At 38.9% G+C, this 24097-nt stretch overlaps 1 protein-coding gene across 2 annotated transcripts; it reads left to right on the forward strand.

Annotated features, from left to right (window-relative positions):
- The first annotated feature begins 14868 nt into the window (after positions 1-14868).
- Positions 14869-23502, forward strand: LOC140328572 (deoxyribodipyrimidine photo-lyase-like). 2 transcript variants are annotated; one of them, XM_072408292.1, is made up of 10 exons: positions 14869-15015; positions 18560-19044; positions 19750-19895; positions 19979-20161; positions 20790-20948; positions 21051-21249; positions 21493-21645; positions 21737-21858; positions 22538-22697; positions 22888-23502. In XM_072408292.1, the coding sequence occupies exons 2-10, from the start codon at positions 18630-18632 to the stop codon at positions 23037-23039; spliced, it is 1689 nt and encodes a 562-aa protein (XP_072264393.1). In that variant the 5' UTR covers positions 14869-15015; positions 18560-18629; the 3' UTR covers positions 23040-23502. The 2 variants fall into 2 exon arrangements, with proteins under 2 accessions (XP_072264393.1, XP_072264394.1); XM_072408293.1 differs by having other exon boundaries at positions 14888-15000.
- The last annotated feature ends 595 nt before the right edge of the window (positions 23503-24097 follow it).

The raw sequence follows: 24097 nt of genomic DNA on the forward strand, positions 1-24097 counted from the left end.
GTTGCAGTTGTTGCAGAGTTTGTAGTTAAGTTGACTACTGGCAAGGCAGTTGTTCTCAGAGAATTTGTTGTGTTAGTCAAAGATATAGCATTGCTGGTTGTAGAAGAAACTACTCTAGAAACTGAGACGCTAGACTCTATAGCTGATGTTCCAGTCATTCTAGTAGTAGTTGCTTTGAAAGGTGTCAGACTATTTGCAACATCTGATACTATGGCAGTGGTTGATGTAGGGCTGTTCAGTGCTGGCAGACCAGTTGACATCATTGTACTTAAAGATGTTGCGAAATTACTGTTACTTTTAGAATTTGTAGTAGACATTAACACAGTGCTGGAAAAAGTCGTCAGATTTATAGCCTGAATTGTGTCTGCTGAACTACTTGGCATCATGCTTACATTTGTTCTCTGCATTAAGGCTCCAAAACTTGTGGATGCAGAGTAGTTGTTGGTACTAGGAACAAATGCTGAAATACTATTAGTTGCTGTTGTTGAATTAGTCAGTTGGTTGACAGTAATTGGATTATTAATGTGGGTTGTGATATTACTTTTAGCAGCTGAAGCTGTAATAGGGTTACTGGTACTGTTTAGTTTGACAAAGGCTGTTACAGCTGTTGTGTTTATTGAAGTTGTTACATTAGATAGTTGTATTTTTGTAGTTGCATTGGTGGAGGGACTGATAGTGATGCTAGAAGTTGCTGCAACTACCGATGTTATGGTTCTGTCTGTTGGCATTGCCGATAATAGCTGTAATATACTTGTATTTCTTGCAGTTGATCCACTTATCATGTTTGTAGTATTTACATTGTTCATGGATGTTATTGGGTTGTTTGTGGTATAGGTGGCCATAGGTAATTGTGATGAAGCAGTTACATTAGACGTGGTACTGCTAATATTAGGAGCTGCTGAAACCAATGTTGATAAAATATTAACAGTTGATATTGATCCACTTATCCTGTTTGTAGTAGTTGCATTGTTCATAGATGTTATTGGATTGTTTGTGGTACTGGAGGCTACCCCTATTGTTGATATAGTGCTGCCCAGTACTGATAGTCCATTTGTTTTTGTAGTAGTAACATTTGATAGTGATGTATTAAAAGGATTTCCATTCACTATAGTTGTTTGCTTTGTTATAGTTGTCTTGGTAGCAGGACTGCTTGTGATATCAGTTATTGCTGTGGTGAGAGTTGGCATTAAAGTTGTACCAAATGTGCTTGTTGGCTTAAACCCTGATGTAAGACTGTTAGTAGGATTATAAAGCACATCAGAAAGTACACCAGGACTGCTACTGCCTGTAGTTGATGCCATCATTGGACTTACTGAAGTTTTTGTGCCCATAACATTTGTAGACAGACTGCCTTGTGCACTAGAGATTATACCAGGTGTTGATGTAATGTTACTTGGTGCTCCAGCTGTTGTATTTGTGGAAACTGTGTTTGTTAACTTACTAGCACTACTGGAAGCAACAACAGATGTAGAGGTATAACTGGTAGTTGCTGTCATCTTAGGTGATTGTGATGAAGTATTTACATTAGGCGTGGTACTGCTAATATTAGGAGCTGCTGAAACCAATGTGGATATGATGACAGTTGTTGTTGATCCACTTATCCTGTTTGTAGTAGTTACATTGTTCATGGATGTGATTGAGTTGTTTGTGGTACTGGAGTCTACCCCTATTGTTGATATAGTGCTGCCCAGTACTGATAGTTCATTTGTTTTGGTAGTAGTAACATCTAATAGCGATGTATTAAAAGGATTAACATTCACTATAGTTGTTTGCTTTGTTACAGTTGTCTTGGTTGCTTGACTGCTTGTGATATCAGTTATTGCTGTGGTGACAGTTGGCATTACAGTTGTACCAAACGTGCTTGTTGGCTTAAACCCTGATGTAAGACTGTTAGTAGTATTATAAGGCACCACAGAAAGTACTCCAGGACTGCTACTGCCTGTAGTTGGTGCCACTGTTGGACTTACTGAACTTTTTGTGCCCATAACATTCATAGACAGGCTGCCTTGTGCACTAGAGATTATACCAGGTGTTGATGTAATGTTACTTGGTGCTCCAGCTGTTGTATTTGTGGTAACTGCGTTTGTTAACTTACTAGCACTACTGGAAGCAACAACAGATGTTGAGGTATAGCTGGAAGTTGCTGTCACTTTAGGTAATTGTGATAAAGTAGTTACATTAGACGTGGTACTGCTAATATTAGGAGCTTCTGAATCCAATGCTGATAAAATGATGACAGTTGATGTTGATCCACTTATCCTGTTTGTAGTAGGTACATTGTTCATGGATGGTATTGAGTTGTTTGTGGTACTGGAGGCTACCCCTATTGTTGATATAGTGCTGCCCGGTACTGATAGTCCATTTGTTTTGGTAGTAGTAACATCTGATAGCGATGTATTAAAAGCATTAACATTCACTATAGTTGTTTGCTTTGTTACAGTTGTCTTGGTTGCTTGACTGCTTGTGATATCAGTTATTGCTGTGGTGACAGTTGGCATTACAGTTGTACCAAACGTGCTTGTTGGTCTAAACCCTGATGTAAGACTGTTAGTAGTATTATAAGGCACCACAGAAAGTACTCCAGGCCTGCTACTGCCTGTAGTTGATGCCATCATTGGACTTACTGAACTTTTTGTGCCCATAACAGTCGTAGACAGACTGCCTTGTGTACTAGAGATTATAACAGGTATTGATGTAATGTTACTTGGTGCTCCAGCTGTTGTATTTGTGGTACCTGTGTTTGTTAACTTACTAACACTACTGGAAGCAACAGCAGATGTAGAGGTATAACTGGTAGTTGCTGTCACTTTAGGTGATTGTGATGAAGCAGTTACATTAAATGTGGTACTGCTAATATTAGGGGCTGCTGAAACCAGTGTAGAAATAATGTTGGCAGTTGGAAACATGGTTGTTTTCAAGATTAAATTCATTCCATATGTAGTATTACTAGTGGTACTAGTAGTTATAGGAAAAGCTGACATAGCAGAAGCTGATGTGGATACACTAGTTTTACCACTGATGAAGGTTGTAGTAGTAAAGGATGTTGTCTGACTGCTGGTTTTAGATAATACACTAGTTGTTGTTGCCATTGTGCTTACATTTAACGGTATGCTAGTATAAACTGTAGATATAGACCCCAGTTTAGTTGTGCCAGTACTGGCTGTGTTCACAATTGAAGAGCTTATTGTACTTGGGATTGAAGATGTAAATCTGGTTGACAATATTGAGCTTGTTCCAGAAATATTTATAGGTATTGTGGTCATTGTGGAGGACATTTTTGTTGTTGTTGCCGTAGCTGAAAAAAAATTAATAATACTTAGAGTCAGATAAGGGTCATAATTAAGCTAAAAATGTACAGCTCCCTATAAATCTTTGAAATCCTGCAAATTTTACGGTTTTCACATGCTTGTTTAGATTATTCAATCAAGAGACATAACCTGTCTTTACTGTAATAAAGAACCTGTCTGCTTGCAATTTTTTTAACTTAGGTATACTTAAGCTTTATTCTTTATTCCCATATCAACATTCAACATACCTCAAATCGCCGTGAAGACATAAAAAAAAAGGCACATTATGAAAAGCATTCAGTAATTATGCAGTATTTCTTGAATAAAATATAAAAATATAATCTTTGCCAATATTAATGATAAATAAATGTTGCTGTATTACTTAGTGCCATTAGTTAAAAACAGAAAAAAAAACATTGGTAATTTAGTTATTACAGAATAGGTGCAGCAAGAGATTTTCCTACATAAAAACTTGCTACATTGGTATTTGATTTTTTGGTCTCCACATTTGGGGATCAAACATATATATGTAAATATTATATAAGAAGTTTAGGGAATGGCAGCAAAAATAAGATAAAAGTGTAATATTTTGTGAGCCGGGTTTGTAATCCTGCTATGGACTGCTATGCCTAAACTTATGAAGTTAGTGGTCATCTTTTCTACTTTTTTATTTACATATGAAGAGTACAGTTTGGGACAGGAAAACACATATGCATACAAGGAAAATGCTTACAAGAGAAGAGAACAATGAGATAACCTTGTTAGCCGGTTGCTGCTCCTTTAGTGTCTAATCAAAGGGCTGGGAGCAAGGATAAGACCTGGCTGGGCCTATTAGCTGCAGCAGAGAAAGGTGAAGTATTTCACCAAGAATAATATTAAAAAAAACTTATTAAAAAATAAATAATATTACACTGTTTTTTATAACATATTACACAGCACTGTACATTAAATAGGGAATAATAAATAAATAAAACAACATAATAAAATAATGAAGTAAATTAGTATTTCTGTGTACTATACTGATTTGTGTATTTGTAAGCATACATTTTAACATTTGCTTTATTACAACCGGTGTATTTTCTAATGACACCATTATATGTCAAGATCTGTCACACTGTCTGGATGGTCAGCCTAAGATCTAGCACAGGGGTGTCAAACTCAAATACACAGTGGGCTAAAATGAAAAATTTGAACAAAGTCATGGGCCAGCCTTGATATCTATTGAAAAAATATCTACAATTGCGCCAGCAGTACATTCTGAGATTTGTGGTATTACCGGTGCACTGTCTACCGGCGGGCCAGCACTAGTAGACATTTGGTATTTTCTCACAAGCAAAATATAATTACGGTGAGGGCAAGATTTGGGTTTGACACCCCTGTTCTAGCACATAAACAGTGACGTTCAAGCCCAGTCCCTGCTCCCAGCGGTCCCAAAGAGCCATCCACTTCTGTGGAAAGATGGGTTGGGCAGAGACTGAAAGCATGGCAGGTCAAGCCCTGCATTTGATACCTTAGCTGGGGGTAGTACTACCCGGGACTGTGTGTGAGTTGTTTATGATATACAAGCTCTTCGGCAAACAAAATGTTTTTTTTTGGTTTAGAATTTACATCTGCTTACTAAACTTTAGTAAATTAAATACTGCCACTATACATGCGAATGTCTTTGAAATATTCCCAAATAAACAGAAACATAGAACATATACTGTACTGCAAGTTTTTCCAATAGCATTTATACTTCTTATAAATGACTAGAGAATGTAATGAACATGAAAAAGCTACTGAACTCTAAGCCCTAGGCTCAACATGTGGCAGTGTTACTAACCACAGACTAAGCATTTTTTATAACTATGAGTTTTGTCCCTTTTCATAGTGATCTCTGAGAACCCTAAGTAGCAGGCAATTTTTCTTCTGATTTGCACAAGTAACAAATCATAATGTTATTAAGGAATGGAAATGCCCAGTTTTTTAGAAACAGGAGGATCCTATGCAGGCAATGTTTGAACTTAGCCATGATCTAGCCCCTCACTTATTTACCCATGCCTAAATGTTGTTTTATTAGCACAATGGTGGCAAATAATGATAGCTATGGCAAATGAATGGTGGCAAATGATGACTTACTTAAATAACTAATTCTACAGCCAACAGAATGTTGCATACTTTGTTCTTACACTTTTATGAAGGCCACCAGTCTAATAATTTCCAAGGTCATCACACGGAGATCAGGGAATAGACACTGTCGGCCTGATTTTTTAAAGCTCTCCAAGGCTGGATAAGATACATTTTCATCAGTGAAGTTGGCTGATCCATCAAACCTGGAATGAATCTGGTCCATCATTGAAAACTTTTGCTAACAAATAGTAAATGGCACTTAAGAAATCCATTCAAGGTTTGCAGGACAATAACTGAATGGCTTGTTCAGGTTTGTCCTTTTATTATGTGGTTTTGGTAACTCTAAAAGAGATGGTACAGACTGTATTGCAAGTTTAACACTATTTCATGCGTCATGTGTTTTGATCATTCTTTTACCTTCACTACATGAAAGGTTGAAGTCCGGGCAGCAGTCTTTATTGGCTGTGCAGAACTGATCACAGTAGCAATCTACTCTCCTACATGAGCTGTTCACTCCATTGCAGCACATTGGTGGATTTGTAGCACATCGTCCTAGTTACAAAACACATAAAAAGACAATTTTACCACCTTTTGATGTTCTCTTTTTCTGGAGAGAAAAGGGAAATTATCACTGATTTGTTGTGGAGATTTTTCAACACATATTGAAAAAGCTTTGTGTACAACAACAAGCGCTCTAATGTTTGTTAATGACTATTTATTTATTGCATTCATTGTGCACCCAATAACTGCTGTCAAAGATGCTTAGATATTTTGCATGAATATTAAGTTCTGTATGTTTATTGCAAATCCTATGATCAGTTAAAAGTGCATCTATCTAACAATATAATCAGTAATTTGAAACACCTTTCCCAGGAGGTCTGTTGTAGGATGAGTTGTGGATGACCACAATAAGTTCTAGAATTGCATTACATATACTGCCCTGCTTTATCTTTTACTTTTACTATAGTCAATGTTATTAAGCAGGTAAAGAACACACACGAGCAAACCAATAGCAATAAGATTTTTGAAAATTAAAGGATATTCATTTTTTTGATTAATTATGATTTTTCTTTTCATACACTGCAACTGTCTACTATCAAGATGGACTTTTAATATAAATATAAGGCGCATATATAACTTTAACCTGCAAAGCCCTTACAGTTTTCATATACTGACTTTAGTTTAGAAAGATTCATTTTGTCCTTTTCACATTTTTCTGAGTAAAGTGACGTGCGGGAAGGGGTAAATCAAAGCACATGCACATAACCGTAATCTTTATGTAGAGTTTTTAAACCTCATCCAGGAAAAGTTGTCAATTTAAGTCCAAGACATTTTTCCTAAATAGGTAGCACTATACCTATGAAAATATTGTGTTGAATTTTTAAATTTCTGAATACATATGTTTAGCAGCATTGCCTATAACAACCATTTAATCACAGCTAAACATGCACATTATTGTTAAGAATATACATGCACTGTACTTATTCATGAATGTGCACTGATCATTTTACATTTAGACATAAAAACAAACTGCAAAGTGTATGTAATGTATAATGAAAGGTTTGGCAAGTACAGTGATTTTAAAGAAACCATGTTTTATATAGATGTAAAATCAGGGAAAGATAATTGTTATGGGATATTCAGTTTCAGTGTGTATACTGTATTCAGATATTCAGTGTGTAAATTGTAAAAAAAGCAAATAGAAAAAAAATGTTTTCCTACCTACAAATTGACTTCTCACCACACAGAAAAAGGTAAGGATCAAGACCAGTGTCTGATGCATTGTCTCGCTGAAATGACTAAACAGTTGTGTGATCGACTTTTACTTTTAACAAAAAATCAGGATTCATCCAGGAAACAGCCCACGTCACAAGGTAAAAAGGAGCAAATATTAGGTGACATCCTTATTATGCCTAGGAAGCAACTCTGGGTATAAAGATTTCACAAGTGACAATAGGGAAAGCCGACACCCATCTTTATATAATGTCTGCTTTAAAGGTAAACATAACCCATAATGAATGGTTTAGAAATCTCAGCCCTGCATGTTTTTTGTAATCAATTATACACACTAAATACTGTATATTATTGCCTCATGCAAGTAAATGAATACCAAATCCCAGGAGTAGGAACACATAAGCAGGGCTCCAGAAAGCTTTTTCCAGAGCATACGGCGCTTTACAGTGTATTGAGGATAAAAAAAAAAAAGTTTTTGGGTTAATAAAGTAAGGAGGTTCAAGAGCTACCAATGTTCTCCTACTTTTCTAGGTATTCACCCAGCCAACCGATTTTCAGTCGCTATTTATTCCATATTCTACTGTTTGAGGACATGCAGCCATACAATTTTTCTGTGTAAATGCAAATGGTTAGATTGGGTGAGCATTCCTATATGTCTTCAGGAACCTTTTTGGTAATTCAAATTAATGTACTTATATGTTCTTTATGTTACTCTGCGTTTGTGTTTTATTTGGTCATAGTCACTATCATAAAATGTGAAATCTAAAATAAGCCCATTTTACCCCATTTAGGCTCCACATATTTATTATGCCCCAAATCTCCCGGTGAGCAAACTACATACCGTATATATTCTTTGTTTTAAAAAATTAAATGTATATTTGAGCCACCTACCCTCCACTTGCAGAGTGCACAGCAGAGCATTCTGGGGTTGGGTTGAAGAGGGTAATTTTCTACAGCTATCTTTTCTTATTCTAACTGTGGGGTCACCTCTTTTCAGACACTGCCCCCCATATAATTCAGCCTAGTTGCAGTTCATGCCTCCCAACAATGTCTTTCTGAATGACTTATTCAACCTCATTTGGAATACAGGGCTAAAAAAGTCATCGACAACTGTGGGCAGTGGAATGGACACATAGGTGGGCAGTGGAATGGACACATAGGTGGGCAGCACGAAGGAGATAAAATGGCTAGAGGGAGGAGAAGTAGCTATACCTACCCCTTTCCCCCAGTAATGCCATCCCCAAACAGAATTTCTTTGTTTTTTCATACTTGTCATTCATTTTTACCTTCTTTCAGGTACCAACAGGGTCTTGGTTAACACAAATAGGTTTAAAATACAGGTTGACGTTCAAAAATCTGACAACCTGCGGACCTGAGAAATGTCGGATTTTTAAAAATTCTGGATTTATTTTTATATACTTACCTCCACACACAGACCAGTCTTCCTTTCGCAGCACCGCAGACATCTGGCACAGTTCTTGAGAGTAGGCGGCAGGGACGTCTCAACGTGTATTTAGTGTAGTAAGCAAGTCCTAACAGCTGTTTCTGCAGAACAGCACCATGAAAACATTAGTGACCAAACAGTGTACTACAGTCCCTGTATTGAAAATGCAATCCGAAATTCATGCCGGGAAACTGAAGGATCCGGATTATATATTTACTAATTGGTTTGAATCTGTTTGTCCGTCAGCATTTGCCTTATCTCTCTGCTTTGCTTGTGGAAGTTTTCTCTGTGCTATGTACTCCTCACCTCTGCTGGGAGTGCATTGGTCAGGAGAATGCAACATACAGGACAGCATACAAATTTTAGTTCTCAGTAATGACTTCTGACCTTATGCAAAAATACTGTATATTTAGTAAGCCAATAAAAGATATTGCCTATACCTTCGCTTATCATTCTCCAGCATAATATACTATCAGAGCTCCAGTTACTGTAAAACAATATGTGCACAGTTTATAGAAGGTCAGCTTATTGTTTAGTTGTAGCATTGCCTTACATAGAAAGTTCCCTAATCCCTTTAGAAAACACTTGTGTAATTCTTCTATAATACAGTCTACATATATTTTTGTATTTCATGATCCAGCTTCAAATTTTTTTTCTAGTGAAAAGGTCGTATCCTGAAAGCTGAACTATAGTTCCACTTTCAAAATGTGCAGTCAGGCAGGATTTTTTTAAAAAAAGGGATGTGTATATTGTCCCTTCTGCAGTAAAGCATACTTACCTGTGAGATTGCTATCTTCTTTTTAAAAATGCTGAGCGGAACATGTGTAGCTCATTGTATGATGCCGAGGTATGCTGAGTATCCCGGTATCCCCCATAATACATGAGAGTCATCTCAAATCAGCCAATCAAGATGCCCAAAGATTTGGAACCCAGAAGAGAGAAGAAGAAGATGGTGGCAGCTGCAACAGAAAGAAACAGGTGAATGTACTTGTGTAAAATTGTGATCAGAAAAGTAATGTATTTATGGGTGGACAGGACCACATTACATATTCAACAGCCGTTGCCGATTATTACCTTAGATATCTTGAGGGTCTGGGATGGCCTCATTAGGGTGGGTCATGTGTCCACTACGCGGGGACCCATGACTCCCATATTTGACAACCCAGCATTTCCCCCGACCATGAGAGTGAGTGAATTTCTATCTTGGACGGCCGAGGACCATAGGCAGGTTCACAGGGTTTTACTGAATGGGAGGTTGCCTCCCTTTTCGTCCTTAGCCGCTGAATTGCAGAGGAGGCCGAGCGCGTGGATGGCATATAACCAGTTGTCATCTTTTATATCCACAACGCTTAAAACACATAATATACATAGAAATCGCACAGAGTTTGAAATTTTGCTAAGTTCCACTAGGAGACCATCCCATGTTATTTCCCAGTTGTACGAGATGTTGATTAGAGAATCCGCTCATAATATTCCCACCTACACGAAATTCTGGGAAGCGGAATTGGGGTTTGCTATTTCCCCACTGGAGTGGGAAAAAGCATTTATACTGACTCATCAAATGGCTCTACCATGTAAGGCCCAAGAGACCAATTATAAAATCCTCTCCAGATGGTATCTTTGCCCTGTGGATATCCACCGAATGTCTCCTTTAGTCCCTGACAGATGCTGGCGCCATACTCAACGGGGTACTATGTTACATATTTGGTGGGATTGCCCAGAAATTTGCAGATTTTGGGATAAGATCATTGATTTGTACAATAGAGTGACTGACTCACATTTAAGGAATTCACCTAAAATATCCCTACTATCCATGCTTCCGGGGTCTATAAAGGCTAATAAAAAAGATGTACTTAGGCATTTTCTCACAGCAGCCAGGACAATTATCCCTAGAAAGTGGAAACAATCCACAGCACCATCCATGCGGGAATGGCTCTCGGAACTGGAAAAGATACAATATATGGAACTATTGGTTGCAAAAGATGAGAATAAGCTAGAGAATTACAAGCTGATATGATCTACATGGGATTGGTTTAGGGAGTCACCCCAATTTAAATTGCTTTGGTCATAAGTATTCTGGAATAGAAGGGCATTGCAGAGAGAGGGTACAGTAATGTTCATATGTAGTTTTGAGGATTATACAAGGAACAGGCCAGTCGGGAGCACCCATATACATACCCCTCCCCTACACTTGCACCCAAGATTTCCCAATTGCCCCTAACCGAGGGCCTTAGATGTATACCTAGGACCTTCCTGGATGATTACAGAGAGTAACAGTGGGGCTCCGGGGACTTTTAATCCACCGTAGTTTTGGGCAAACCGCACGTTGGTGAGATTCCTTGGATCCCCGTTTTGCACTATATTTGAATATTGTTGGTTATCTAGGTTATAAGTTTAGATTGCATCATATGTGTTTCCCTATGTCTCCTTGTAACCCCCCCCTTGTCTTTCCCTATCATTATCCCTAACGTATATTAACAAAGGTTTATGTATGAAAAGTGACTCCTGTTTTCTGATATAGTTTTATATACAGGGGCCTTGCCCTCTGTTTATGTTTGTTTGGGTCCCTTTTCTTGTGTTCTTGTAATATTGAAATTCAATAAAAATGATTGAAAAGAAAAGTAATGTATGATCAGACATCGCCTGTAAATAATAAAATTACAGTTATTGTGAATGACTATACAAGGGGCTCTGTTTATAAAACAGAGAATGCGACGTTCCCTCCAATTTTCCCTGTTGAGATTTAATTCCTGCCATTGAAACACATGTACCTGGAAGATTCCCACAAGGGAATTATTGAGGGAATGTGAGATTTCCTGTTTTTTAAATATAGCCAAAAAGTTTTAGCATAGTTGTTGCATAAAAAACAAAATTACAAGCATAATAGATAGCAGGGATTGAAATAAATCTCTTTTGTATGTATGTCCTGCAAAGGTACAGTATTTTGAATCATCTTAAAAGTGTCATTGTGTTGATCAAAGCTTACCAGTTGATTTTACGTGTCCTAGATCTTTTGGTTGGATCACACATGAAACTTAATCTGTTTTGACCTTAGGGCAAAGAACATAACACAAATAGAATCAGATAACTTGTGTTTTGCTTGGCATGAAAAGCATCAATCAAAATTACACATTGCTTACATTATTTTAAATATTATTTCCTTGTATGATAGGTTCTGAAAATGTGAGTTTGATTACATTATTTTAAATATTATTTCCTTGTATGATAAGTTTTGAAAATGTGAGTTTACTAACTGCTAAAACAAAATAAAGCAGATAAAAGGAAGTCAGAAGTCTCCCTGCAGCTCCATGCAACAAGCTGAATTGCACAGTCCTCAAGATATTTCCCTAATTTGAGTAGTGTTATGATTGTAGTAATTTTTTTCCAGAACGCAACACAAAACATTTGGTTACATCAAAAAGATTACCAATGTCGTCATTACCTAATTCTGTCTCATGTACTGTTCATTCTAGAGACTTTCAGTTTGTTGCATTATGACGTAGAAGACTCACTGTTAAGTAATGGTAATGTTTGGCTGTAGGTAGCACTGGCAGGCAGTCAATGACCATGGTTTTGTAGTCAGCACTGCATACTTATATTGGCTTAGTGCATCAAAGTACAGAAGCAAAAGGGTCAATGTGACATGTAAACAACTATCATTACCAAAGTAGACATTTACTTTACGTTTTTTACTTTTTAATATTTTACCTCAATCTGCAGAGAAGGTTGATTTTACTTTTTTTTTTGCAAACTATGTGCTCTAATGAACCTATGAGAACTGTCACTGGTACTGTTTTTAATGTGTCCCTTCCTATTGTCATCCCGATTCTGGTTTCACTACTTCACTTACATTTATCTGCAACCAATATGCAGGATGGGAAATTCTAAATTTTCAGACATAATGGACTGTATGGATCTTTTAGGTCAGTCACTTGTTAGATAGTGAAGTCATGATCAGTTAAGGAGATTTCAATAGTTTCAATGCCACAGATAGAACAAGAAATATTATATCAGCTGAGTTTACAAGTAGCTGATTTATAAAGCTATTTAGTGGCATACCCAGAAAAATTACATCTTAAATCAAATATAAAAAGTCTAAAGGTACCCTAAACCAAAGATGCCCATCATCTATATGTTAAATTTGTTATGCTGAAACACTAGTTCATAAAATGGAAAGACATGTGGGTGTACAATAGATTTTTTTAGATTTGAATGTAATGGTGAAGGGTTGAGAACAGTTGTTTGCCCGTGCCCCAGTTAGGAGATTCACTCTGTTTGTCCTGATCAGCAATGTCCCCAGGAATAAAAGTCAGGGTAACTGTCACTAAACAGGAAGAGGAGAAATCTTCCAATAAAACCCCTGATCCGGTGGCAATAAAAGACAAGCAGTGTTTTTTTTACGCATATCACTGTTCCTGATCTGCCTGATCATGCAAACCTAAAACTCCATGGTATTCTGAGAAAAATTAACAACAAAAACTTCTGGCTATGAGCAATTTTTTTTTTGTAAAATATTTTTTCACATCCAGGGGTATGACAGAAGCATTTTCCCTATGTATTGTAGAGTGCTTCTTATTATGTTGGCACCATATAAATACTGTTTATTATCATTAATAATAAGATTAATAATAAGATTAATATTAATAACACTACATCACAAAAAAAAAATATTGTCTGCTACTTGGTCTAATCTATGTGTCCTATACTAAATCAAGTGCGCTAAATCCAAATCTTTATGCCTAGGACATCAGGATCTTAAGTTAACTACACGAATAGATGCAATTAGCTACATTCTCTCATTTCTTCACTGCTCTGGTATGTAATCGCAACATAACTCCATCATCAGACCACTCACATCGCTACAAAAGCAAATGTCGTTTTCCAGCTTGTAACCTGTGAACGTGACCATCATGAAAGTGTGAAGTTGTTTTACTTTTTTGTAGCGAATTCCACTCCTTTAATCTGGAGGCTAACAGTCCAGACTTTTCTTTTGACAAAGACAGGTCCCTTACTAGATCATCTAAATCCGATCAGCTTAAAAAATGTGGCTTACCCTTTTCAAATTAGGGTTCATAACATTCATTAACATCGACATCATCCGACATGTCACGGTCCGTAACAACAGATATAGGAGGGACTGGCACTGGATTCTCTGCATCATGTGGCACTGGCTTCAGATTCACAATCAGGATAAACGATTTTTGACTTTGTCTTCTTCGAAAACCTAACAATTTTACTTATTCAGAAGTAGCAGTCCGAGTGATGGTCTTTTGGCTCATGCCAAACCATAGGCACAGCAAAAAGCATTTTATTCCTTTTCCCATTTACCCACTGTTAGGCCAATGTAACACACCTGACAGCAGATATGAGGTGCCCACCTTTTATCCTGATCTCCATTTCACATTCAAAGTAATACTTGTAAGCAAATCTCACCCTCTTGGTTTGGTTCTTGCGTTGCTGACACGGGCCATATTTGCCACCCGTAACAACAGATATAGGAGGGACTGGCACTGGATTCTCTGCATCATGTGGCACTGGCTTCAGATTCACAATCAGGATAAACGATTTTTGACTTCGTCTTCTTCGAAAACCTAACAATTTTACTTATTCAGAAGTAGCAGTCCGAGTGATGGTCTTTTGGCTCACGCCAAACCATAGGCATTTTATTCCTTTTCCCATTCACCCACTGTTAGGCCAATGTAACACACCTGACAGCAGATATGAGGTGCCCACCTTTTATCCTGATCTCCATTTCACATCCAAAGTAATACTTGTAAGCAAATCTCACCCTCTTGGTTTGGTTCTTGCGTTGCTCACCCGGGGCATATTTGCCACAAATGTAGCAAAAATTGTCCGGTTTATTAACAGAGCCGCGCCTACTTATCTTTAGCTCAAAACAGACTCACTATGGCCTAGCTGTACTATGCAAAAGGATGTTTTCACCCTAGACAAGCCCTTATATACAATCTATACAATATACAAAATCGTTGTTGTGCATTGTAATGTGCTTTGTTGATATCCCGTTTGTACTGTGATGTTTACCACACTTCTCAGAAAGTTAGAACGTATGCTTCTTTTCAAACACCACTTATCAGTGTTTGTTACAATAAACAAGGAGACAAATACACAACGTCATACTATTCTATTACTGCATAAGACATAACAGCATCATGCGCCCCACACCGTGACATAGCTAGTGATTACCAGCAGATGGCGGTGTAAACACGCCGGAAATATGAGGGGGACGTCTGGGGCGGATGACGTCATCGTGAAAGCTCTCTATTCTCTGTGTTATGCAAGCAGTGGTCGGAGCAGCGCGTTCCTGTGAATGTTATACAAGGCGGAGGCGCGCGGCAGGTAGAGCGCTAGGCGGGGAGTGATGGTCACTGACTGACTGGACATGCTGACACTGCCTCAGGGCTGTGTGTAAGTTATTCAAAGGTAACGTCAACCAAATAACAATAATTAGTGCGGCATCTCATTGTATTGTAAAATAACTATGGTATTCGATAAGAATTCTGTGGATTATGGGCTGTGGACTTTCTTGGGATGTGATAGTATGATGTTGCTGCTCTAGTGGCTAGCATGCAGCCAGTGAAGTCTGAACTGATTACTGCAATGAGTGACCAGCAATGTGATAATAGCAGGGTGAGAGGGACAAGCTCAGAGTCAGCATGGTGCATGGACTTCTCATAGGGTCCAGCCTGCTATACACTAAAAAATCACACTTACCTTCAATCCCGCAGATCAGTCTGTCCGTCCCGATGTTTCTTCTGTTGGGTCCCGCGTCGTCCCGATACCTGTCTTGGGCCCAGGGCAGAGGCAGGGCCAGGCGCCGACATCTTTTCCCCTCTTCTGCGTTCTTCCCCCTACATCACCTGATCTGGCACTGCGCAGGCATGAGATCAGCCATTTTATTTGTGCTGATGAACGGGCTTCTTCTGCGCATGTCTGAGATGCCTGGGCATGTGCAGAAGGAGCAGCCAAAGCCTCCCCGGATGTGTGACGTAGGTATCCCGGTATCCTCTGCGCTCCCATTCATTCTAGATTGCCTAGGCCAGGGGTCAGCAACCTTTACTATCAAAAGAGCCATTTTGCCTCCTCTTCCACTAAAGAAAAATAGTCTGGAGCCGCAAAACATAACACAGTTTATAAACTTTTAAAAGTTTTAATATTTTTTTAATTTTACCTGTTACAACAAGTGTGCATGTGTAGGCCTACTTTGAAATAAATTAAACACTGAACTATGCCCCTAGAAGCCTCCAGCTTCTAACGTATCATCCTGTTACATTAGAAGCTGGAGGCTTCTAACGTAACAGGGTAGATTTTTTTGATGGGCAGAGTTCTTTATTTTCTGACGATGCCTTAGCGATGAAATTTTAAGGGGTGTTAGCCACAGGTGTCCCTCATTTGCAGCTTTAATTTTGTTCACCTGTACCCCCCAATCTTGAGTAACTGAGGTTCAGGTGCTAGAAGCCTCCAGCAATGTGTAACAGGGTAGATTATTTTGATGGGCAGAGTTCTTTATTTTCTGACGATGCCTTAGCGATTCAATTGTAGGTGGTGTTAGCCATAAGTGTCCCCCACTTGCACCTCTATTTTGGTCACCTGTACCGCCTCCCCCCCGTTCCAGAGAAATTGGGGTTCAGATGCTAGATGCTTCCAGCAATGTGTAACAGGGTAGATTTTTTTGATAGGCAGAGTTTTTATGAATTTTTAGGAGGTGTTAGCCACAGGTGTCCCGTACTTGCACCTCAGATTTTTTTCACCTGTACCCCCGTTTCCAGATAAATTGGGGTTTAGGTCCTAGAAGCCTCCAACAATGTGTAACAGGGTAGGGGTTTTTTGATGGGTGGAGCTTTTAGAAGGTGTTAGCCACAGGTGTCCCCTACTTGCACCTCTAATTTTGTTCACCTGTACCCCCTTCTTGTTCCAGAGAAATTGGGGTTCAGGTGCCTCCAGCAATGTGTAACGGTGGATTTTTTTGATGGGCAGAGTTCTTTATGTTCTGATGATAGCCTAACAATTAAATTTTAGGGGGTGTTAGGCACAGGTGTCCCCCACTTGCACCTATATTTTTGGTTTTGTACATCTCCCCATTCCAGAGGAATTGGGGTTCAAAGGAGGGGGATGTCATTGTACACACTCATTTGTACACGCCCCGTGGTAGATTTATTTCACTGGTAGATTTTTTTCATTAGAACACCGGATAGGGAATCCCCCTCCTCCGCAGTGTCTTGGGAGGAAGGGGATCCCCCATCAGAGATCTCCCCGCAGCAGCCGAAGGGAGCCACAACAAGGAGGCTGAAGAGCCGCAAGTTGCAGACCCCTGGCCTAGGCGATCAAGAATTAGAGGGCGGTGCTGCACACTTTTTTTTTTTTTGGTGATGCACTTAAAAAAAAAAAAAAACAACGTTTTTACTTTAAATAAATGGGTTGTGTACCCTTCTATGTAAAGTAAAAATTCTGAGTTTAGAGACGCTTCAACCCTAGTGGGCCAGCATTAGAGCCAGACAAGGAGCTAATAATCAAATAAAATCGCCCCTTGTGATATCATGTAATTGTTCAATAATTCATCTATATTATGAGTAGTATCAGTTTTATCACTGTACACATACACATCATAACATAAAAACCTGCCTATACATTTGCCTGATAATGCTTTGTCTAATTACTTACTGACGTCCTGGAAATAATGCCTGGTGTATGGCTGGATGTTTGCAGACTCATCAGATAAGCAAAGAGACACTGGAATTATCTTAACCTCAAGCAGAACTTTTGACTCCTCTGTCCCTATTCCAGTGCGGGCGCCGCCATTTTCTTCCTTCTTTGTGATCTTCAGCTGTCCTTATTGTCCGGGAATGGATGACAGAACTGCACAGGTGTGTGGGAAATCATTCAGTTCTGGCACAGGGGAAGCCGGGATGTTCCAGGTATTCTTCAGCTCAGCAGATTTTGACAGCAGAGATGGTGATCAGCGAGGTAAGAAGCAGAAGGGACATCACTGGATTCCAAATTTTTTGCAAGTATCTGGCATTGCTATTACTGACCTCTGCTACCAGGGCTCATTCACACCAGCATCCAAGTAGGCTTCACATTTTAGTTCTTCCTGAAGAGGATGATCCTGAGTTACCAGTGCCTAAAGTTTCATACAGCTGTTCTGGATACTGGTCGGAGTGCTAACCTTTGGGCCATTGTGGCCCAGAATTTTTTAACATGCTTTTCTTTGCTGGTAGTTGGGGGGGTGGGGGAGCTATTGCACAAAGGGGGTCTCTCAGAGAACGATACTATTACATTTGAAGTCAGGTTTCAGCTTAGATCCCTTCGGGGCGTTACTGAATTTGGGTTCCATGATGTCTTAGAGTCATTTTTTGTCCCAGTGCAGGGGAAGCACCAGGTGCTGGCATTTTCTTTTTTTCTCTGGCTACGTCACCAATCTCTCACTGTGTAGGCACAAAACTGGGTGACGTAGCCTGCCTGAAAAAAATGGATTGTCAATGTCACTGCTCATCATGTGAGATTGGAATATATTTTTTCCATCACAGGAAAAAGGCACATTTTTGTGCTATCACTCAAAGGGAGCCTCACAGAGGAAATTACTATTGCAAAGGAAAACTTCAGTAACCAGTTTCAGCGCGGATCCCTCTGGAGCTTTCTTCAATTGAGTCCTGCACCGTCCTCGAATCCTCCTTTGTGCTGACGCCTTTTTTCTTCTTCTTCTTCTGATGTCACCCGATCTCGCACTGCACAGGCATGAGATAGGGTAACATAGACTGCTGTAAATTGGGGGGTGGGGGAAGAGCGCCAATCTGACTGTGCAAGCATGAGACTGACATTTTTTTTCCATTGCAGAAAGGCGAAAGAGGTCCTAATTTGGTTTTCAAAATGGGTGGTGGGGTTGCACAGAGGGAGTCTCACACAGGAAGATACAATTGCATAGGAAAAACTCAGTAACCAGTCAGGTTTTATTTTATTTTTTTCTCAGATAAGCCTTTTCTGCCAAACTGCTCCTAAGGTACCTGAATCTGCTTCGTCCCTTGACAACAGCAAGAATTATGTCTCAAAAGGGAAAAACATCAAAAAGCAAGAAAGATGAGTCTGGGAGTGAAAAGCCTGATGGTAGCCAGAAAAATACTAAGATGTTGGAGCCCAAACCTAAGGCATCTACTACAGCTAAGAGTCCAGGGAAAAGAAAAGCAGAGGAATCTTCTACAAACAAATCCAAGGCAATATCTGAAGCAAGTAGTAGTGAAAACTCAGACATTGATGCCAAGAAGAAAAAGAAAAAGGATGATACTGAAGGTGGAAGTCTTTTTGATACAATAAAGAAGTCTCGTTTGGCTACTGCTGCCTCTGTTTCAGACTTTAAATTTAACAAGAAGAGGGTGCGGCTGATGACTGCTGAAGAAAACCTGAAAGATGATGCAGAGGGCATAGTCTATTGGATGTCAAGAGATCAGAGAGTTGAAGGTACTTATTCTGCTTAGTGGATGTATTTTTGTTATAAGACATACAGAATGGTTCTTCATAATAAATTAGTTTCCTTTAGCTACCTTTAGCTAGTTTGGTAAATCTAACATAGACCAGGCAATTTATTTTCAGCAGCCAACTAGAATACGTGAACATGAATAATTGGTATGGGCATGTTGAGGAGAATTTCTGAATCCTAATTTCATTCCTGTGTTGGGCTAGGTACACACATGCAATAATTGTTGTTGGAAAGGATCTTTCATAATCGTTTCCAACGTCAAAGACTGCATGATGCATGAATGAGCAATGCTGTATGGAGAGGGGAGGGGGGAGAATGACACCCTGCTGCGCTCTCTCCCCTTCACTTTCATTAGGATCGTTCGGCGATCATAGTTTGTGAAACCGCCAATGACCGAACGGCGGACAAAGAGCAATGTACACAAGTCAGGCTTGCGCCTAATAGCAACCCTGAGGCGATTTCATCTAGGTGTGTACTTAGCCTTAGATTTTTGTATGGCTCAGATCCATAATGAATCATGATTGCTATATATAATTGAACATATGCTAACCATGCAGGGCAATGTGTCAGTGTATTTTCATTCCCTAACCCCCCATGCTTGCCCTGTTTATATACAAAGTAATAGCTACATAACAATTGCATGTATCTTTTTATAGGAGGCATGTAAATATTTGTATCTCTTTTAGATAACTGGGCCTTTCTATATGCTCAGCGCCTGGCTGTGAAGCAGAAACTGCCATTACATGTTGTTTTCTGCTTGGTACCAAAGTTCCTGGATGCCACTATACGGCATTATGGTTTCATGCTGAAGGGTCTGAAAGAAGTTGCTGAGGTACATTTTAGGAGGTAAAATACTAAATGCAACTGTTTAGGTAAAGTAACTTTACCAGTAATCTGACCATTTCTCTAATCCAGGACTGTAAGGAATTAAACATTCCTTTCCATTTGCTCATCGGATATGCTAAGGATGTTCTCCCAGAGTTTGTGAAGGAGCACAGCATTGGTGGAGTAGTGACGGACTTTGCTCCACTCCGTGTCCCAATACAGTGGGTAAAGGATGTCTCTGAGCGCTTACCAAAGGATGTACCACTAGTTCAGGTATAAAGTTTTTAGCTCTACCTCTAAATTTTATGGAAATTAATGGTAAATTCCTAAAGTAAGTCCATTAACAAATTAAAGTTAGAGACCTAAAACAATTTGTTGTCCAGACTGATAACAAAACACCTATTAATGTAGGTATTTATTCATATAAAATTGTAAAATATATAATGACTTTTTATTCTATAGTAATGTTATGTTGGCCTTTCTCTGTAACAGATCTCATTAGGAGCTACGCAAAACAAACATATCCAGGGCAATCAGAATCATGGTAATTAGGTTCATTTACACAACAAAGAGAGTGGACACTCTGGTCAAGAGAGATTTTTCTATGCATGGTCCTAAACTATGAGTTTCCAGGGTCTTCTAGTAAATTCCCTTGAAGCATGACCAGTAGTCGGGGGTAGATTGGCAGAAATGCAATTTTTTGACAGATAAAAATTGCACAGTTTTAAGCACAATGACCACAGACCACCAATATCTTACTAAATTGGTGGCTTGTTGTATTGAATTGTCAATCTAACTGCTGGCTGACAACTTGAAACTTGATTTGTATTGTTACTGTGTAGTCTTCTAGCTAAGGGGATTTTGTAGCACAGAACAAACTTTAATTTGGTTTTATTTACAGGTGGATGCTCATAATATTGTGCCCTGCTGGCTTGCCTCCATTAAACAGGAGTATGGAGCTCGAACAATCCGCAAAAAAATACACGATCAGCTTTCTCAGTTCCTCACTGAATTCCCTCCAGTCATCAAGCATCCATATAATTCCACGTTTAAGGCAGAGGTTAATATTTTGATTAAATTTCTTTAATATTAACTGTGTAATACCACTTTGTGCTTTTTAAACAGTTAGAAAAACTGATCTGCACTTTTTTCTATTGTTCAGCCCATTGATTGGGAAGAGTGCTTTTCCAGTCTGGAAGTGGATCGCACAGTTAAGGAAGTCGAATGGGCGAAACCTGGATGCAAGGCAGGAATAGATATGCTCCAATCGTTTCTAACACAACGTCTTAGGGCTTTCAACTCTGACCGCAACAACCCAAATCAACAGGCGCTTAGTAATCTATCACCTTGGTTTCACTTTGGTAAGTCATTACTACATCCATCATATCACCCACTTCTCATTCATATTCCTGTTGTTTTTAGAAGCAGAAAGCATGATTACTCAAGGACTTAAAATTATGGAATCAACTGAATCAGCAATATAGCCAGATAATTCACATTTTAGGAAAGGTCTCCATAGTTCTTTTGACACGTTTTTGTTATAGATATTTTTGTTTGCCAGGTACTCTATGCTTGAAAGTAACACCTCTCCTGTTCTGTCTCAGGCCAGCTGTCCGTGCAGAGAGCAATTTTGGAGGTACAGAAGTATCGCAGCAAGTGCAAAGACTCTGTGGACAGTTTTGTGGAGGAAGCTGTAGTGAGGAGAGAACTAGCTGATAATTTCTGTTATTACAACAAGAATTATGACAAAGTGGAAGGTAAATAATTGCAAATACACTCATGAACACATTGGTAATTTGATGGCTTTCTTATTTTTATTACATTAACACATTTTTTTGGCTCAATAAGGTGCTTATGACTGGGCAAAGAACACTCTAAAAGATCATGAAAAAGACAAAAGGACGCATATATACAGCCTGGAAAAACTGGAAAATGGAAAGACTCATGATCCGCTGTGGAATGCAGCACAGGTATTGATTGTTGAGTTGAACACAGCTTTTATGTGCTAAAAACTTTGAGTATTTGAGTTTTAAAATTACAAGATGACCTAACTCAAAATATGGAGGACCAACCATTTTTTGCATCATACAGGATAACTGTACTGACCCTAAAAGGTCAGTGCATGCAGCTAGCCAAAGCAGTCAGTTTAAGGTGCATAAAAGTAAAATTACATGCTGACTTTAGTATTGGCTTGTACTATAAGCCTATGTTTGATTGGAATCATTGTTTTCTTGTTTTAACCTTTACTCTTAGGCTAGGTACACGTGCAATTGTTCTCATCCCATAATCGTTTGTGTGTACTGCGCTCGGCGTCCATCGTCTGAACGACTGTCCTGGTGGATCCATGGACGACGAACGATCGTAATGCAAGTGACGGGAGAGAGAGCGCAGTGGGGTGCCGCTTCATCGTTGTCCCCCTCCTCTCTCCATAGAGCAGAATGGTGCTGTATGTACAGCACTCGTTCATGCATCGTGCAGTCGTTAGTCGTTGGAAAGGATTGTGAAAGATCCTTTCCAACCACAATGCTTGCACGTGTGTACATAGCCTTAGATGAGCCCCAGCTACATGTTAGGTGCAATCTGTTGTGTTTTAGTATTTAAAAAAATAAATTGTCTTATGTGTTTAATAATTTATTTCTATTAACACAGTTACAAATGGTTCATGAAGGAAAGATGCATGGCTTCCTTCGTATGTACTGGGCTAAGAAAATCCTTGAGTGGACAAATTCTCCAGAAGAGGCTCTTAAATTTGCCATTTATCTCAATGATCGGTATGAACTCGATGGACGGGACCCTAATGGATATGTAGGTAAGAATATACTATGCCAGAAACAACCCAAACGCATTCTAGAAATGCATCCTGTTTTAAAACTATTGATCTAACGTGTTATTAGCTATCTAAAATGTACAGTTTAGTGAGCTTTTCAGAATGAGGTTGCTAAAAGCTGTGATCAAATTTTATGATTTCTCACATTTCACAGTAAAATATTTTTCTGCAGGCTGTATGTGGTCCATCTGTGGAATCCATGATCAGGGCTGGGCTGAGAGGGCTGTTTTTGGCAAAATCCGATACATGAACTATCAAGGATGCAAGAGGAAATTTGATGTAGCTCAGTTTGAACGTCGCTATCATCCAAAGAACTTTGCTTAATTGTAATGCCCTAAATGTTGTAGCGTATCATCAATGTATGATGATCTGATCATACTCAGAAAACTGGCTGGTGATGATTGTTCTCTGTAATATTGGATGATGCTGAGGAGCTCACCACCTTCTTCCATATACAGTACTGTACATGTTCCTGGGAGTTTCCTATTTATTTTCACAAATTATATACCTGAAAAAAACTCGAACTACGTTTCTTGCGCAAAGCGTGAGAAATGTCACAGTGCCTTACCTGGTAATGTTAAAATTGTAATTTGCAATAATTAGGATCAGGAACATGTACAGCTTAGGACTCTTTTCTGTTCAGGTTTAAAAACATTTGTATATAAATCTGTTTACAAGTTGTCTGTTACAGTGTATAATAAGTAACTGTTGTTTGTACTTCTTTTCTACTTTATATTGTGAGATGGTTTTGTTACAAAGCTTTTTTCATTAAAATAATAAAGCAGTGGCTTGTGTTTTGATTTATTTGCATCTGCACAGGACCTTACTGTAATATAGACTGGCCCCTTCTCTTTATCATTTTGCAGGGTGAATTACTGAATAATATCTGGAAGTGAGAAGGCATTTGGTGCACTTAAAGTGGGATGTTACAGAATGAATGCACTTTAAGATAAGATAACGTGCAGTTATAAAGTTTGCTCCTTTATAACAATTAACCCCCAATTTCCCCTTCCACAGATACATACATACATACATACATACATACATACATACCAAGATCTGATGGTCTAATGTTCCTTTTTTGTTTAACGTACATCTCCACAATAGTCATGCCTCCACATTACAGCCTTAAAAAAATGTCCATGCTCACTTTGGGACAACGCCCCATACAAATCTCCGGGGCTGTAATGTGCACACATGTCTAATATGTTGGTGGGTGTAAATAATCAAAGTGATGACTGGCAGATCTCAGAAGGTCAGAGGGGTTGGGATAATTTAAGTCCAGTTCTTTTATTGTTCAAACAACAAATATAATTGAGTGGTCTGCTAATGCTATTTAGGAAACCTTTCAGTCTACAAATCTGCATAAATACATTTTTTGA

Source organism: Pyxicephalus adspersus, chromosome 4 (genome assembly GCF_032062135.1).
Source record: "Pyxicephalus adspersus chromosome 4, UCB_Pads_2.0, whole genome shotgun sequence".
Taxonomy (NCBI): Eukaryota; Metazoa; Chordata; class Amphibia; order Anura; family Pyxicephalidae; genus Pyxicephalus; species Pyxicephalus adspersus.